Source organism: Megalobrama amblycephala, linkage group LG1 (genome assembly GCF_018812025.1).
Source record: "Megalobrama amblycephala isolate DHTTF-2021 linkage group LG1, ASM1881202v1, whole genome shotgun sequence".
In the NCBI taxonomy this organism is placed as follows: Eukaryota; Metazoa; Chordata; class Actinopteri; order Cypriniformes; family Xenocyprididae; genus Megalobrama; species Megalobrama amblycephala.
The window spans coordinates 62,851,271-62,869,051 of NC_063044.1; the positions used below are offsets into that span (position 1 = coordinate 62,851,271).

General features: G+C 37.0%; 1 protein-coding gene across 1 annotated transcript; it reads left to right on the forward strand.

Annotated features, from left to right (window-relative positions):
- The first annotated feature begins 341 nt into the window (after positions 1-341).
- Positions 342-17,516, forward strand: slc4a1a (solute carrier family 4 member 1a (Diego blood group)). The gene is made up of 21 exons (XM_048207982.1): positions 342-940; positions 2,141-2,208; positions 2,312-2,367; positions 3,285-3,382; positions 3,470-3,516; positions 3,608-3,773; positions 3,976-4,111; positions 4,710-4,779; positions 7,021-7,063; positions 7,162-7,346; positions 7,458-7,659; positions 9,546-9,749; positions 11,302-11,450; positions 11,552-11,746; positions 11,865-12,113; positions 12,364-12,453; positions 14,387-14,553; positions 15,322-15,563; positions 15,725-15,894; positions 16,381-16,554; positions 16,840-17,516. The coding sequence occupies exons 2-21, from the start codon at positions 2,182-2,184 to the stop codon at positions 16,885-16,887; spliced, it is 2,718 nt and encodes a 905-aa protein (XP_048063939.1). The 5' UTR covers positions 342-940; positions 2,141-2,181; the 3' UTR covers positions 16,888-17,516.
- The last annotated feature ends 265 nt before the right edge of the window (positions 17,517-17,781 follow it).

The window sequence follows — 17,781 nt, forward strand, 5'->3', positions numbered from 1 at the left end:
AATAGGGTCCTGTTCACAGAATCATCACTCTTGAAGAAAGGTTAATCAGCAGATGACACACCCCAAATTATTGCTTTATTTGATTTATCTCCAGCACTTAAGCAAGCTCTCATTGAGGGACAGCAGTGTTTCCGTGACTCAGCGGAAAAAAGGTGACATATCAAACTGATGTGAGGGCCGTGGAGGGGGAAACCCCTTCAAGCACCCCCCAACCACCTTTAGAGGGGTGTCCTCCGTTATCTGATGTGAAGGGAATCCCTAACCTCTGCACAACTTGACGTCAGAAGGCAAGATGCTTTTTTAATGATTAATTTGCCTTGCTTGTGATGAGCTCCACATTAACTCTCCACTCACTCTCTCTCTCTCTCAATGTGTCATAATTTAGCCATCATCCAGGTTAACTGTTTTCTAGGAGTGGCTTCAGCATTGGGTTATTTATATTTTATATTAATGTTTTTTGCAGATAACTTCTTACCTTAGCAGCTAGCAAAAAAGTGCACAATTCACATGAGCGAGCCCATGCATTTTGATTAATTCAATTGAGGATGCAGAATTAATTAGGACAGGTATTTGAGTCTTGTTAAACTACAGGCCTCAAACTCTCGCTCTCTAATGTTCTCTGTTGGACCAGGCCGAGGGTGACTGTTTTTGGGAGTGGTATTAGGGTTGGGGTATTCCTGCTGTAAGGTGGCCGCATCGATAAGGCTATTTCTCTGATTATGAGGGTCTTATCACTCCTTCCCACCCCTGGGTGCTCTACGCATGCTGTCGCTTTTTGGGTTGCCACGCACTACATGACTTCACGTCTTTCTCTCTTTTTCCATTACCCCTCCATCCCCACCCATGCCTTTTGAATCGGTCCGAGGTCAGTCTTGAGTTGGGCGCTCAAAGTGTAGACGCGGAAACCCAGCACAGACCCGCCAGGACCACCTGGGCTCAGGTAAGGGTGTGTTGTGCTCTATTAAACAGTCAAATTAGGTGTTTTTGAGAAGGTCTGAGTGGGAAAAAGTAGGCTAGAATGAGACAGTGGTCACTTGCAGACAGGGGGACACCTGCTAAAGGTCATTTTAAGATCTCATTGTTACTTGCAGCAGTAAATTATCAGTCTATTGTACAGTATATACTGTCTCTACTATTTAAAGTGCTGTTTTCTAATCTCAAAAGGATTCTTATGTAATGTATGACTCGTGGACAAGTTTGTTTTATACAAAAGAGTTGCTAAAACCGCCTAGATAAAAGAACATTTCAGCGAGTTTAAATTTGTGTGTCATTCAAAAAAATGAAGAAATGTTCATCTTACTGAAAATAAGCATTCGTCTTTAAACTGGTGCATTCTTGTGTATTTTGTTTAATGGGAAGTTTATAATTCTGTTTATGACTGTATTTGGTAAATATGGGTCACATTGAAATATTGAATTAATTAGCTGCTAATCTAAAAAACTATTTAAGGAACCATGTTCTCTTCTCCCTGCACTAGATTTATCATCACTCACATTTTTTAGCACAAATCCAGAGAGGTTCTAGTAAATGTTGATAAGATAATCCGGTTTTATTTTAAAACAGGGAATACGTGTGTTTACGATCTTCATCGTTGTGTTGAAGTAGTTGAGAGGGTTTTGAAGCACAACGACTTCACCAAACCCCTCTGCTGCGCTTTATCTGCCTCTGTACACAAGGAACAGAAGAGTCCTTATCACGCCATAGAAGTTCAGTCTTCAGATAATTGTCTGTTTGTGGCTCTTACACGCCCTTGTGCTAGTTAGGGGAACCTCCGAAAGACTCGAAAACTGAGTTGTGATCTGATCCTCAGTGCTTCTAAGCCAAGTCCTTGCTTTTAAAAGAACTAGTCAAAGACATACAGAACATTAAAACTATATCATTTCATTGATCATTTATATTTATATATGCTATTGTAAATATATAGCATGAATTTTGTTCAAATCATATGCGAGTGAGTAAGAGGTACGGGTTTACTGGCAAAACTCATTCTGGTTGTCAAGAACAGTATGTTGAAATGAATTTCTTGTGTTGTCTATGGTAACACTTTAATAATAAAGGGGAATACATGAATGAACGATAACCACTGCCTGTAGCAGGTGTGCAAGTCTTACAGCCTGACTGTGTTATTTTGTGAATGAAGGTTATGTGTGAGACTTTCTGAAACAGAAGGAAGACGTCTCGATGATGGAAACCGTATCGTTTGAAGGGGTGAGGAAGACATCTCATAGCACATTAAATGGTGGATGTACAATGGATTATTACATTCATATACGTCATAAAGTGTAGTAAAACAGTGTATCTCTCTCTATAGGACAATGACATGTCCTACGAGGACAGTGAGTCACCTCTACCATCTCCATTCACTTTGTGAGTATCAAATGGACACATACATTGATAGAAATGCAAATATAGTTGCCTCTGCTTCCTCTGGTCAGGTTACATCTTAAAATCAATGATAAAAATATTAGAAGGAATAGTTTACAGGCTGTTTTTAGGAACATTAAGGTTTGTCACATTTTTTTTATGACGATTAACATCCCCAAACTGCCATGAACATAGTGCATCCATATTTTTTTATTAGATTATAATTTTTTATATTTAAATGAGCATATTTTAAAGGAAGTACAACATGGTGTATAAATATTTTGCTAATTGATTTTTTTTTTTTTAATTATGTTGTTGAAAATTAATCATTTTAATCAAAACAATCATGCAATGCAAAACATCTAAATATTCCTTTTAAAAAATACTGGAAAAATCTTTATTTTCATTTTGGGGTAATATGCTGCAAATATGTTTTGTTTTGTTTTTTTACAAAATTGTATCTAATTTTTATTTAATTATTAGTCAGTTATTATATTTATTTTATTTATTTTGTTTTTGTTTTTGTTTTTTGAGAAAAGCTAATCAGACATCTGAAAAACCATCTTAAAATCTCTTAAAATGTACTTAAATCTCTGATAGACTTTCATATTGAATTTCATGGGTAGGGATGAATGTGGGTGGCACAATTATGTCCTGTCTCCAAAAAAATGACTACACGTTAGGATCACAGAGAGTAAAGTTGTAAAATGTCACGCCCTTGTGGCCGACCAGGGCAGTGCGAGGGCTAGACAGAGTGAGGTTTATGTTTCTTGTATCAGGGATGGCTTGGGTCGCTTTATAAGACGATGGAGCTCAGTGTGGCCTATGGTGCATAAGATCTGGTGAGTGCGTGTAGCTGTGACAGTCGGGTCTTTGCCCTGCTGTGTGTTGTAGTGTGTGCTCTCTGTCGCCCCCTGTAGGACACCTGCGGGACACAAAGGCAGCTATGACTTGGAGCAGATGAGGCAGCAGGAAGAGGTGCAGCCTCAGACCTTCACCTTCTCCAGAGACTTAGAAGGTGTGTTTGCCTTACACATGCATATATAAAAACACAAACCTTAAACCTTCCTGGTTCGCTACTCATTTTTTCCATTTCCCTTTTCAGCCGCTCGAAATACCAACACCAATGCCATCAAGAGGGGAGATGCAGAGGTGATACACACAAACATATAATGTATTTACATACATATCTTTTACTTCTTTATAAATCTCTTTAATAAAAAAATCTGCTCGCCCACATCAGGCATACGTTGAGCTGAATGAGCTTCGTGGGGAGGTGTGGCAGGAAACGGGACGCTGGGTGGGTTATGAGGAGAACTTAAGCCCTGCCACGGGACAGTGGAGCCAGGCCCACATTTCCTATCTCACCTTCAAAAGCCTCATTCAACTCCGCAAGGTCATGAGCACAGGTGAGACACCATGTTTCCTTTAACCTTTAGACATTTTTACAAAAGATGAAAATGGCTAAGGCGGATCAGGAAACTTGTGGTGCCCACATAAACAGCTAAATATACTTCTAATGAAGGCCCATATCTCAACTAGAGCATGTTAATTTAGTGACTGGATCAATTTATTTATGTTTATTTAATTATGTTTATGGTGACTAACCAGGGGCGGTGCTGCTTGATGTTGATGACAGCAGCTTATCAAGCATTGGTCAGAAGATGGTGGAACAACTTCTGCTCAGAAAAGAGATCCGGCCCACAGACCGTGACGCTCTTGTGACCATACTGCAACGCAAGCGCACGTAAGGCTCCTCATTGTCTGTGCAGCTTTGTGTTTGTGTGTACAGTACTATGCAAAAGTCTTAGGCATGTTAGTATTTTCCCCCCAAAAATTGTTTTAAGCCAGTTCTTTATATCTTTTGCTGTAGTGTGTCAGTAGGAAATATCAGTTTACATTTCTAGACATTCTTTTTGCCATTAATTGTAATAATCCAGTGAGATTTTTGAATACGCAGTGAGTCTGACAACAGCCGGTGCTCCACACAGTGATCTGATCTCACCATCATCGAATCCGTCTGTGACAAACTAAAACTAAATAAGATATAAAGAACTGGCTTAAACCTTTTTTTTATGAGGCGGGGGGGGGGGGGGGGTGAAAACACTAAAATGTCTAAGACTTTTGCACAGTACTGTATGTGGAGAAAATGTATTTTAATTTATATCACTTTATATTAATTTTTTGTTGTTGTTTTAATTTTTATCCAGGGAGTTTTTTTTTTATTTTATTTTTTATTTCAGAGATCCTCATTAATTGGTATGAGGAGGATATGAGTCATGACTCTATACGACTGTCTATGGATATAAAATAAATGTTATGACTAATTTTTTTCTGCTTTACAGTCAATTGGAGCCCACTTCATCCCCTGGTTCAGCAGACATAGAGCTGCAAACATTCTCAGTCACCAAACAGGTATCTATCTATCTATCTGTTTCTCTCTCTCTCTCTCTCTCTCTCTATATATATATATATATATATATATATATATACAGTACAGTCCAAAAGTTTGGAACCACTAAGATTTTTAATGTTTTTAAAAGAAGTTTCGTCTGCTCACCAAGGCTACATTTATTTAATTAAAAATACAGTAAAAACAGTAATATTGTGAAATATTATTACAATTTAAAATAACTGTGTACTATTTAAATATATTTGACAAAGTAATTTATTCCTGTGATGCAAAGCTGAATTTTCAGCATCGTTACTCCAGTCTTCAGTGTCACATGATCCTTCAGAAATCATTCTAATATGCTGATTTGCTGCTCAATAAACATTTATGATTATTTTCAATGTTGAAAACAGTTGTGTACTTTTTTTTTCAGGATTCCTTTATGAATAGAAAGTTCAAAAGAACAGCATTTATCTGAAATACAAAGCTTCTGTAGCATTATACACTACCGTTCAAAAGTTTGGGGTCAGTAAGAATTTTTATTTTTATTTTTTTGAAAAGAAATTAAAGAAATGAATACTTTTATTCAGCAAGGATGCATTAAATCAATCAAAAGTGGCAGTAAAGACATTTATAATGTTACAAAAGATTAGATTTCAGATAAACACTGTTCTTTTGAACTTTCTATTCATCAAATAATCCTGAAAAAAAATATTGTACACAAATATTTTGTACAATTGTACACATTAAATGTTTCTTGAGCAGCAGATCAGCATATTAGAATGATTTCTGAAGGATCATGTGACACTGAAGACTGGAGTAATGATGCTGAAAATTCAGCTTTGCCATCACAGGAATAAATTACTTTGTGAAATATATTCAAATAGAAAACAGTTATTTTAAATTGTAATAATATTTCACAATATTACTGTTTTTTACTGTATTTTTAATTAAATAAATATAGCCTTGGTGAGCAGACGAAACTTCTTTTAAAACATTAAAAATCTTAGTGGTTCCAAACTTTTGGACTGTACTGTATATATGTGTGTGTATATATATATATATATATATTTTTTTTTTATTATTATTTATTTATTTATTTATTTTTTTTTTTTAAGCGTAGAGTTAGTTCTGGCAGGTCATGTTAGTCAAGCTCACATCAGCTGACACTCAGCTGATTCACACTGACCTATAGGAATATGATGCCTATCACCGCATTCCTATATATATGGTCCATTCAGTATTATCAGCAGCTTTATCGCATTGCTCTGGAGCTAATTACCCTCCTATCCCCAGCTCCTCCTTTGTCCAGTCAGGACTTGCCCTTCTGATATTCCTCTTGATCAGACTAATTTCTTCAGTTATGTTGTTACATTTAATTATTGTCATTAAGAAAATTAATGATATTGCAAAACTTTGGTTCTGTTCTGTTACCCTAAGGGGGTTTATTGCATGGATGAGCAGGGAGTTCTTGCCCAGAACAGAACCATACCACCAATAATTGCCAGTCATCTTTGACGATAGTGATCCTGACAGAAATATATCAGGCTGAATTTAGAGGCTTGTACAGCTTATTAACCTAGCACTTCTCTCTGATTTTTAAAGGGTTAGTTCACCCAAAAATGAAATTTCTGTCATTAATTACTCACCCTCATGCCATCCCAAACCCGTAAGACCTTCATTCATCTTTGGAACACAAAATAAGATATTTTTGATGAAATCTGAGAGTTTCTGAACCACGCATAGGCAGCATTGCACTTGTTGAGTTCCAGAAAGGTAATAAAAACATCATTAAAATAGTCCACTTGACTACAGTGGTTTAACCTTAATGTTATGAAGCGACGAGAATACTTTTTGTGTGCTTCAGAAACCCTCGGATTTCATCAAAGATATATTCATTTGTGTTTCGAAGATGAACGAAGGTCTTACAGGTTTGGGACGACATTAGGGTGAGTAATTCATGACAAAAATTAAATTTTTTTCTTGAACTAACCCTTTAAGCTAGTGGATGGTTAGGGTGAAGACAAGAGCAGGATGTCCTGCTTGTTAAAACCCTTTTGTCCTTTCAGTTTTAGACTTTAAATGCTCAGTCAGATTCTCTGAATTTTTTAGCATCCAAACAATTAAATACTCAACCTAGTCTCCAAAAAAGTACAAATTTCCAGACCCATTGTGAAGGACTTCCTTTAAAATCTTGTTGAATATTATTTTGCCTTAATTCTACATTAGTCTATTGACTTTTGCACTGTTCTGTTCCTCGTCAGCGAGACATGGTTGATCGTGTGGAGGCCTCTGTGGTTTTATCAGGTGAGAGTACATTCATTTTTCATTTTTTTCAAGAAATTATTATTATTTGTTATCCAGCACATCGCATGCTCTTGTTTCTTCACTCCTTCTCTCACAAGGTGTGGTGGAGAACCTCCAGAAACCAGTGGTAGCATTTGCCCGTCTGCGGGATTCAGTGGTGATGGAAGGGGTTCTGGAAGCTCCGATTCCAGTTCGTTTTGTCTTCTTCCTGGTGGGCCCCAGTCACAGCGGCATGGACTATCATGAGTGTGGCCGGGCCATGGCGGCGCTGATGGCTGACTGGGTAAGGAGGAGCTTTGGATTGGGCACTGAAATGTTATTGAATAAATATATAGATATATTATATAGATAAAGGCTTTCTAATGTCTCATCTTCATCCTGTACCTGCAAACAGGTGTTCACTCTGGAGGCTTACTTGGCCACAAATGAGAAGGATCTGACCAATGCCATGGTAGACTTCATGGACTGCAGCATTGTGATCCCACCGACAGAAATCCAGGATGACAGCATGCTGAAGCCAATCATCAACTTCCAGAAGAAGATACTACGTGATAGGGTCCGCCCAAGTGACACCCGACTCATATTTGGGGACAAAGGTCAGGCTTTATAGAATGACAAGCTGTTGATACAGGTGTCACTTTGTTCATTCAATTTAAAATTTGAAGCTCTAAACATCCTGAAAGTGAAAGTGAAGTGACTTGTGGCCAAGTATGGTGACCCATACTCGGAATTTGTGCTCTGCATTTAACCCATCCAAGTGCACACACACAGCAGTGAACACACACACCATTGCTGCGGCGCCCGGGGAGCAGTTGGGGGTACAGTGCCTTGCTCAAGGGTCTCACCTCAGTCGTGGTATTGAAGGTGGGAAGAGCGCTGGATATTCACTCCCCTCACCGACAATTCCTGCCGGACCTGAGACTCAGACCCATGACCTTTGGGTTACAAGTCCGACTCTCTATCCATTAGGCCACGACTGCCCCCAGCATCCTTTGCTCCCCTTGTGTGGTTGTTTCCTAAATAATCTGAATATTTAGATGTTTATCAGATCATTTGATAATGCTCTGAGCTACCAATATAAGTAAAGTACTTTCAGCTCCATTTCAGCTACTTTAACACAATTTACCATGCTTAAATCCATTCTGTAGTATTCTGCAGATTTCCCTAAAAATAATATGTAGATTCAGTATGGATTTAGTCATCTTATTTGTCAAGAGCAAAATTTGACATAATTATAAGTATTTCAGTGTATACCTGGATGCTGGCCCTGCATCACTGCCAAATGTTTAATGTAGTTACACACACATTTACATTTAGTAATTTAGCAATGCCTAGTTTCATTAGTAAGATTTAATCATATATTCATGCTTTCAGCTCTTCATACGTCACATTTTAAGGGTTTAATTACAAAATTATAGACATGTACAGTACAGTCCAAAAGTTTGGAACCACTAAGATTTTTAATGTTTTTAAAAGAAGTTTCGTCTGCTCACCAAGGCTACATTTATTTAATTAAAAATACAGTAAAAAACAGTAATATTGTGAAATATTATTACAATTTAAAATAACTGTTTTCTATTTGAATATATTTCACAAAGTAATTTATTCCTGTGATGGCAAAGCTGAATTTTCAGCATCATTACTCCAGTCTTCAGTGTCACATGATCCTTCAGAAATCATTCTAATATGCTGATCTGCTGCTCAAGAAACATTTAATGTGTACAATTGTACAAAATATTTGTGTACAATATTTTTTTTTCAGGATTATTTGATGAATAGAAAGTTCAAAAGAACAGTGTTTATCTGAAATCTAATCTTTTGTAACATTATAAATGTCTTTAATGCCACTTTTGATTGATTTAATGCATCCTTGCTGAATAAAAGTATTCATTTCTTTAATTTCTTTTCAAAAAAATAAAAATAAAAATTCTTACTGACCCCAAACTTTTGAACGGTAGTGCATAATGCTACAGAAGCTTTGTATTTCAGATAAATGCTGTTCTTTTGAACTTTCTATTCATCAAGGAATCCTGAAAAAAAAAGTACACAACTGTTTTCAACATTGAAAATAATCATAAATGTTTCTTGAGCAGCAAATCAGCATATTAGAATGATTTCTGAAGGATCATGTGACACTGAAGACTGGAGTAACGATGCTGAAAATTCAGCTTTGCATCACAGGAATAAATTACTTTGTCAAATATATTTAAATAGTACACAGTTATTTTAAATTGTAATAATATTTCACAATATTACTGTTTTTTACTGTATTTTTAATTAAATAAATGTAGCCTTGGTGAGCAGACGAAACTTCTTTTAAAAACATTAAAAATCTTAGTGGTTCTAAACTTTTGGACTATACTGTATCAATATGCGGTTTAGAGACACTACTAGAGACAGTCCTTCTCTTTAATCGTCTACACCACCATACTCTTAAATCTGGAATTGTATCAAATCAAATTGTGTTTAATTGTTTGTTTAGCCCCAACTGGACCTGTGAAGCCAAAGGAGGATCCACTGGCCCGTACCGGCTATCCTTTTGGCGGCATGGTCAAAGACATAAAACGGCGCTACAAGTTTTACCTTAGTGACTTCACCGATGCACTGGACCCTCAGGTGCTGTCTGCTGTCATCTTCATCTACTTCGCTGCCCTTTCTCCTGCCATTACCTTTGGAGGACTTCTTGGTGAGTACATTCATTGCAAGCATTGGCTAATGACACCATTGAGAAAGATCTGAATCAGTTTCATTTAGCTGCTGGTCCTGGTCCACATTTCATCTTATCCTTCCCACCTAGATAGGATAGAAAGTCATTAAAGGGATACTCCAGCCCAAAAAATAAAATTCCTTATTATTTGCGCATCATCATGCCATCCCAGATGTATATGATTTTCTTTCTTCAGATGAACACAAACAAAGGTTTTTAGAAAATAATCCATCTCTGAGTCCATATAAAGTGTAGCTAATGCTTTAAAAACACGCCAAAGAGTTTTTCACACTGGGTCTAACCCCGGGTTATCGTCGTTCTAAACACCGGGTAAACGAACGTTTCACTTGTAATTTCAAAGCGGCGTTAGCACTGCTTTTTTATCTGGGCTTATGAAACCGCTTTTGCGGTGCCAAAACTTGTATGGGGTAAAACGATGTGGTGTTACGACTAGATGCTTAGCAACAGACAATCAAGAGCGTTTTCATATTTGCATGCTTTGGACAGTCACAGAAACATTGTTATTGTATATAACCAGTAAATTCAGTGTTTGAGAGGAAAAATGTCAAATGCTGACTAAATACACTACAATTTGAGTGAAGAAGAGTCCGTTTCATTCTTACGTTTATAGTCCGAAATGTCCATTCAGTATAAACTCCATAATACAGTCAATACGAGGATGCACAATGCTAGCTATATAAACAGGTCACATGCTGCGTTTATCCAATCTATGACACAGCAAATACGCAAATAAGAATGTTAACCCAGGGTGAAACATCAGTTTATGAATACCCACCCAGGATTAATTGTTAACCCCAGGTAAATTATGAGCAGTGTGAAACATGAAGCAAGATAACCCAGGGTTCAGTTTACCCGGGGTTTAGAATGACCCAACTATTTAAAGTGTGAAAAGTAAAAAACGATGTTGAAAAAGTGAAAACAATGGTAATCCACACAACCACAGTTGTTGTATCAGTGTCTTCTGAAGCAAAATGATAGTTGAGTATAAGAAAAATACTAAAATTTTAAACTTTTATCAACCATTGCTTCCGGCCAACTGTCACAGCGGGTTCATGATAGTGTCCTGAAGTGATCCGTCAGCTCGTTTAGAAGCTAATGTAAGAAGTGGTGCGGAAGCACAGATGTCATGTTTCACAATGTGCTGACATTTACATTATGACAGTTGACCAAAGCCGATGGTTTATAGTTTAACAGGTTTAAAATATTAATATTTTTCTTACACACACCTATCATTTTGATTCAGAGGAAACTGATTCATCAGCTTTGGTCATGTGGATTACGGTTGTGTTGAGTTTGTGTGGTTTTTGAAGAGTCAACTTTGGTAGTTCCATACATACATAGTATAGCCTATGGATCCACTGAGATGGATTGTTTTTCTAAACAAATCTTCATTTGTGTTCATCTGAAGAAAGAAATCATATACATTTGGGACTGTATGAGGGTGAGAAAATGATGAGAGAGTATCTGTTTAACTAACATCTCTAACCTTCAATCCATTTCTGTGATTTAGCGGATAAGACGGAGCACATGATGGGTGTCTCTGAGATGATGATCGCTACCTGCGTGCAGGGTATCATCTTTTGTCTTTTCGCGGCTCAACCAGCTCTCATCATTGGGTTTACTGGTCCGTTAATGGTGTTTGAGGAGGCGTTCTTTCAGGTGATGTTTTTATCTGTGAGAATTGGTATTTAACGAGGTAGATTATCACCACCTGTATGACTTTTCTCATCCATCTAAACACTTTCACCTTTCCCATTCAGTTCTGCAAGTCTAATGGATTTGAGTACATTGTGGGCCGTGTCTGGGTGGGCATGTGGTTGATCATCATTGTGGTGGTGATTGTGGCAGTGGAGGGGAGCTTCCTTGTTCGTTTCATCTCACGCTTCACCCAGGAGATATTCTCCATCTTGATCTCTCTCATTTTCATCTACGAGACCTTTTCCAAGCTTATCAAGGTATGTACATGCTTTCAAATGCACACTCACACTTCAGTCGATTATTTCACATCATATCATTTGTCCTCAAATCTTAATTTTTTTCTCTCTCTCTATGCTTTGTTCTCTTGCTTCTCAGATTTTCAAAGCGCACCCTTTAATTTTGAACTACGAACACTTGAATGATTCCTTGGAGGACCCCTTCCACCCTATCAAAAAGGTTGTCAATGTCACACAGCTTCCTGATGGCAATGTTACCGAACTGCATGAGATCATCGAGAGAGCATACCCCAACACCGCCCTGCTGTCCATGTGCCTTATGTTTGGATGTTTCTTCATTGCATTGTATCTCCGTGGGTTTAAAACTAGCGTCTTCCTTCCTGGCCCTGTAAGTTTAGCTTTTTTAAGCTTAACCAGTTTACCTTTTTTATCTTAAACTCCGATACTGCTTCAAAGTTTCAAACAATAATGATTTTTTTTAAACAGTAATGTATCCTAATATCCTAATACTCCACATTTTATTTCATTTGAATGTATTACCTGTGGTAGAAGTGTGGCTGAGGAAGGTTGGAACAAAATTTAATACAAAAAGCTAATATTTTAGTTCATGTTACTAATAAAACACTGTACACCACCAGATCCGACGAATGATTGGAGATTTTGGTGTCCCCATCGCCATCTTCTTCATGATCGCTGTGGATATCAGCATCAGTGATGCCTACACACAGGTTAGCCAAACACTTTCTTCTGCATTGTTCAGAGACATGTTTTGCTACGATTTTTACATTCTCAGTTTTTACATTCAACTGTAAGTGCAATTGTCACAACTGAAACATCACAACATGTCTGAAAAATGTAGTTACACACCTACAACATTTAATTCATGCTTCTAAGCCTAGTTATGGTGACAGTAAATTGGCCAATGCCACCAAAATGAAAAGTGTTATCATGTGAGCCATATTGCTCAAAATGTTTCGATGCTTTTTCACCATGGCAGTAACCCTGTAAATTTGTTATTTTATACAAAAAAAATGTTTTATGTTGACACTGACACAGTCTGCTGTTGTGTGTCACATTGAGCTTTCTAGATACATTTTTAACAGTAGGTAAAGGTCAGAGGTGTAAAGAATGTCTGAAAACCATACTTGAGTACAAGTACAGATACCTTACAGCGGAAATGACTCCATTACAGGTTACATCCAATTCCAATACGACTTGAGTAAAAGTCTTGGAGTAACGGATTTTAACAGCACTTAAGTATTTTACTCGTACTGAATATGGGCTCAAAGATGCACTAGTCCTCAACACCTGAGAGACATGCTGGTGAAAAAAAATAAACAATTGCTTTGTAAGATGAGAAATCATGTTTATTTTCTAAAATCATAAAAAAACCGAACACCTCAATATTGCAATAAATCAATGTCGACACAACAGCCTCTTAAACGTCTACAAACTCTCAAATCTCAGTTAAGCTCAAGTACACAAAAAGGCCATAAGAAAACATATATCCATCAAAAAGGTCTTGTCAATAAAACGGATAAATAAATGAATATTAAGTAAAATTAAACAGTCAAAGACTAGTTGCACTAGATGTGCTGGTTTCAGCCTCATCACCGTCTGCAGTCATGACCTCATCTCATAAATCAAACACCTGCGATTAAGAAACTACCTGCTAATGCACTCACAATCACATAAAGTATCCTTGTTGACAAGTTTGGGTGAGTTAAGGCAAAATGCACAAGATATAGTGCCTTCAAATCCCTCAGATGGTGATATCGCTTCTTTATAGCAGAAACAAACTGCTGCAGAAAAAGTTAGGTGCCATGTAAAATGTAATGTGTAATTGCGTTACTCATCACAAATGTAGTGGAGTAAAAAGTACATTTACTTGTTCAAAAATATAGTCAAGTAGAGAGTAAAACATCTTTGATACTCTACAAAGTACAACAACAAAGCAGCCAAAAAGATACTTAAAGGGTTAGTTCACCCAAAAATGAAAATTATGTCATTAATGACTCACCCTCATGTCATTCCACACCCATAAGACCTCCGTTCATCTTCTGAACACAGTTTAAGATATTTTAGATTTAGTCCGAGAGCTTTCTGTCCCTCCACTGAAAATGTATGTACGGTGCACTGTCCATGTCCAGAAAGGTAATAAAAACATCATCAAAGTAGTCCATGTGACATCAGTGGGTTAGTTAGAAGTTTTGAAGCATCGAAAATACATTTTGGTCCAAAATTAACAAAAACTACGACTTTATTCAGCATTATGTTGTAAAACATATGACAAGTTCACTGAGAATCAACTCATTAGTTTTGAGCAATGCTCTTTAGTTATTGTAGACAGTTGTACTTACTCTTTTGCACATGTGCCAAAACAATAATTTGCTTAAATTATTTTTACAAAATCAAATCTGGTGTGAACAACATTGTGTACATTTATTTTGGAGGAAAAACTAATTTGTGGATTGAGCCAAAGCAATTATGGGAAGCTGTAAGTGAAATAAGCTAATGAAGACAAACATATTTTATACATACCATAAAATGTTGCAATCTGAACCCAAAACAAATTAAATCAATTGTTTTCATCATAGACTTTTTTAGGATTTTAGATGGTTCCATTAATGTGTGTCGTGTTTTATTTACTAACTGCTTTAGAAACTGGTGGTGCCAAAGGGGCTGACCGTGTCCAACACGTCTGCCAGAGGCTGGCTCATCAACCCATTTGGTGAGAAGAAGCCATTTCCTATCTGGATGATGTTCGCCTGTGCTGTTCCTGGCTTGTTGGTTTTCATCCTTATATTCCTTGAGTCCCAGATCACCACGTGAGTGCCTCATTCATATTGATATATACGGTAGTCAAAACCAGTTTTTTCCACCTTAGAGTCTTAGCCAAAGTAAAACCATTTCTTTTTTTAAGGACTTTGAAAGGGTCATCCATGCTTTTATTTCAACAAGGCTTGATTATTGTATATCCCTTTATATTAACCAAGCATCTCTTAACCGTCTCCAAATGGTACAAAAGTTTTGTTGCTGGTTTTTAAAAGCTCTGAACGGTCTAGCTCCGATATATATTACTGATTTACTATCTGTTCATAATCCTGGAAGGTCTCTAAGGTCTTCCAACCAGAGACAGTTAAACGTTCCTCGGGCTAGACTGAAATCAAGAGGAGACCGAGCCTTTGCTGTTGCTGCACCAAAACTCTGGAATAGTTTACCTGTTTTTATTAGAACTGCCTCTACACTACATGAGTTTAAAACAAAACTCAAAACCCATCTTTTTTCTCTGGCTTTTAATTGGGTTTGTTTTGCGCTGAAATGTATGTGGTACATGGTGTTAGTTTGTTACACTGTACAGCACACTGGTCAACAATTGTTGTTTTTATTGGTGCTATATAAATAAAGCTGAGTTGAGTTGAGTTAAGATACTCAGAATCAAGACATTTCAATTCAGCAGCAGTACTGGGTGAAGACAAAAAGTAAATAGCAAGAAGATATAAGATAACAAAATATAGATTAATGCAAGGAGTTTGGTCATGGACATTTTAGTGTTGCTACACTGCCTAACATCACGATTTCTTTTTTTCATCCAGGCTGATTGTGAGTAAGCCTGAGAGAAACATGGTCAAGGGCTCTGGTTTCCATCTGGACCTCCTGCTTCTGGTGTTATTGGGAGGAGTTGCATCTATCTTTGGTGTCCCCTGGCTCAGTGCTGCAACAGTGAGATCTGTCACCCACGTCAACGCCCTGACTGTCATGACCAAAGGCCCCAGACCGAAGATTGAACGTGTGCTAGAACAAAGAGTCAGTGGTATTTTGGTGGCCGTGATGGTTGGTGAGTTCCAAGACCTTAAACTGATATAATGACACTAAATAAATGTTTAAACAGAAACAATTAGCTTTTATTGCCATATTAAATGAAAATGGACATAATAATGCTTGATAAAATGTTATTGAACAATACACATAATAATAATAATAATTCCTCAACCACAGGGGTCTCGATTCTCATGGAGCCCATCCTGAAGATGATACCCATGACGGCTCTGTTCGGGATCTTCCTCTATATGGGTATCACTTCCCTGAGTGGCATCCAACTTTGGGACCGTATGCTTCTGCTTATTATGCCGAAAAAGCATCATCCAACAGTTCCATATGTCACCCGTGTAAGATTTATTTCTGGACACATATACACTATATGGACAAAAGTACTGTAAAATCATTTGCGGTCAGTCCACTTTTAATTTTGAAAGAAATGAATGCTTTTATTCCACAAGGATGCATTAAATTGATCAAAAGTGTAAAGACATTTATAATGTCACAAATGATTTCAAATAAATGCTGTCGTTTTGAACCTTCTGTTCATCAAAGAATCCTGAAAAAAGTATATCATAGTTTCCAAAGAAATATTAAGCAGCACAACTGTTTTCAACATTGATAATGATATGAAATGTTTCTTGAGCATCAAATCATCATATTAGAATGATTCTGAAGGATCATGTGACACTGAAGACTGGAGTAATGATGATGCCCCAACATCAAACCCAATTAGAAGAGGGTGTCCACATTTTGGCCATGTAGTCATTCTGTCCATCTATTGATCCAACCATCTATCTAAGTACAGATCTCTCTCTCTCTGTGTTTCTCTAAAGGTGCCGACTATGCGTATGCACCTGTACACTTTGATCCAAGTGATGTGTTTGGCGATTCTGTGGGCAGTAAAATCTAGTGCGTTTTCACTTGCCCTGCCGTTTGTCCTGATCCTCACGATCCCTCTGAGAATGTTCATGACGGGTCACGTCTTCACTGTCATGGAAATGAAATGTGTAAGTATCTCTTTTATTGCCCTGAGACAGTAAAGCACATAACTGCATTTTTCACCCACCATGTCTTAATAGTTACTTATTGACTATATGAACCCTTCATGTTGTGCATATAATGTATTGTTCTATACTGAGATTTATAAATATTATATTCTTAATTGTATTAATAATAGATTGACAGAAATATTTAAAAATTTACCCCAAGAAGGTTGCCATGCTTTTATTAATCACAGTAATTTCATTTTAATCTACTGTCTATTTATGACTGCTTATGTCATCCTTTTGCAGCTGGATGCAGATGATGCAAACATGAAATTTGATGATGAGGATGACTAAACTAACCCCAAAACATCATTGGACATCTTTCTTGAGTCTTGAATCCGAGCCACCATGAATTCATTTTACTGTGTGCATTACATGAGAATCCTTTGCTTATATTTTTTAACTGTTGTACATTCAAATTTTAGCTTAACAAATCAGTATGTCTTTTAATAAAGTTTTAGAATGCAATTAATGCACACCTACAATTCATAAACTGTTCATATACATTCCATAGTTGTTTATCACAATCTTTTCTTACTTTTACTTTTCATTGCCTTTGTGTGTTTGTGTGCCTGATTTTTTGCTTTATTTTTATTTTTTATTTTTCATTTGGGATTTATAAATCCTGGTGTTTATTTATTTAATGTATTCAGGGTTTCATGCAAAAAAAAAAAAAATCTTATGTCAGCTCTAATGTAAATCCCATCCTGCTTTAAAACGTGATTCCTATGCAAAATGTGCCTTTATATTTCTTATGAGAATTTCAATGTTTCAGGGACTTACAAATACAGAATGTTAGCTATATAGGTTACTATTGCAAAGATTTGATACCTTATAAATGAATAGTTGATTTATGTATGCTTGGTCTGTTATGTTGTGTGACTTTGTTTAATGATTAAAATGCTTTAAAACATCCACAATAATTCTTAGTAAGCAAGCCTTACACTCCTGTCCAAAATTTGTTATAGGGGCACTTGAGTACACATCCACATCTCCTGTTGGCCCAGCTTCACAGGAGGTCTGTGTGGGCCTGGCCTACCCAATCATAAGATTGGCCCACCATGGCAAGCAACCACCCTAACTTACATGTTAGAGCTGGACTTGCTCGCAGTCTGAAAATTAGCAGGTTTTCACCAGTGATTCCCAACCAGGGGTACTTGAGGAGCATCTTGGAAGAATTTTGAACAA

Excerpts from the sequence above, each read along its gene's own strand:
- slc4a1a (XM_048207982.1), top strand. The coding sequence starts at position 2,182 with ATGATGGAAACCGTATCGTTTGAAGGG. Across the intron at positions 12,114-12,363 it reads GCGTCTTCCTTCCTGGCCCT|ATCCGACGAATGATTGGAGA; the intron begins GTAAGTTTAGCT and ends GTACACCACCAG. Across the intron at positions 15,564-15,724 it reads TTTGGTGGCCGTGATGGTTG|GGGTCTCGATTCTCATGGAG; the intron begins GTGAGTTCCAAG and ends CCTCAACCACAG.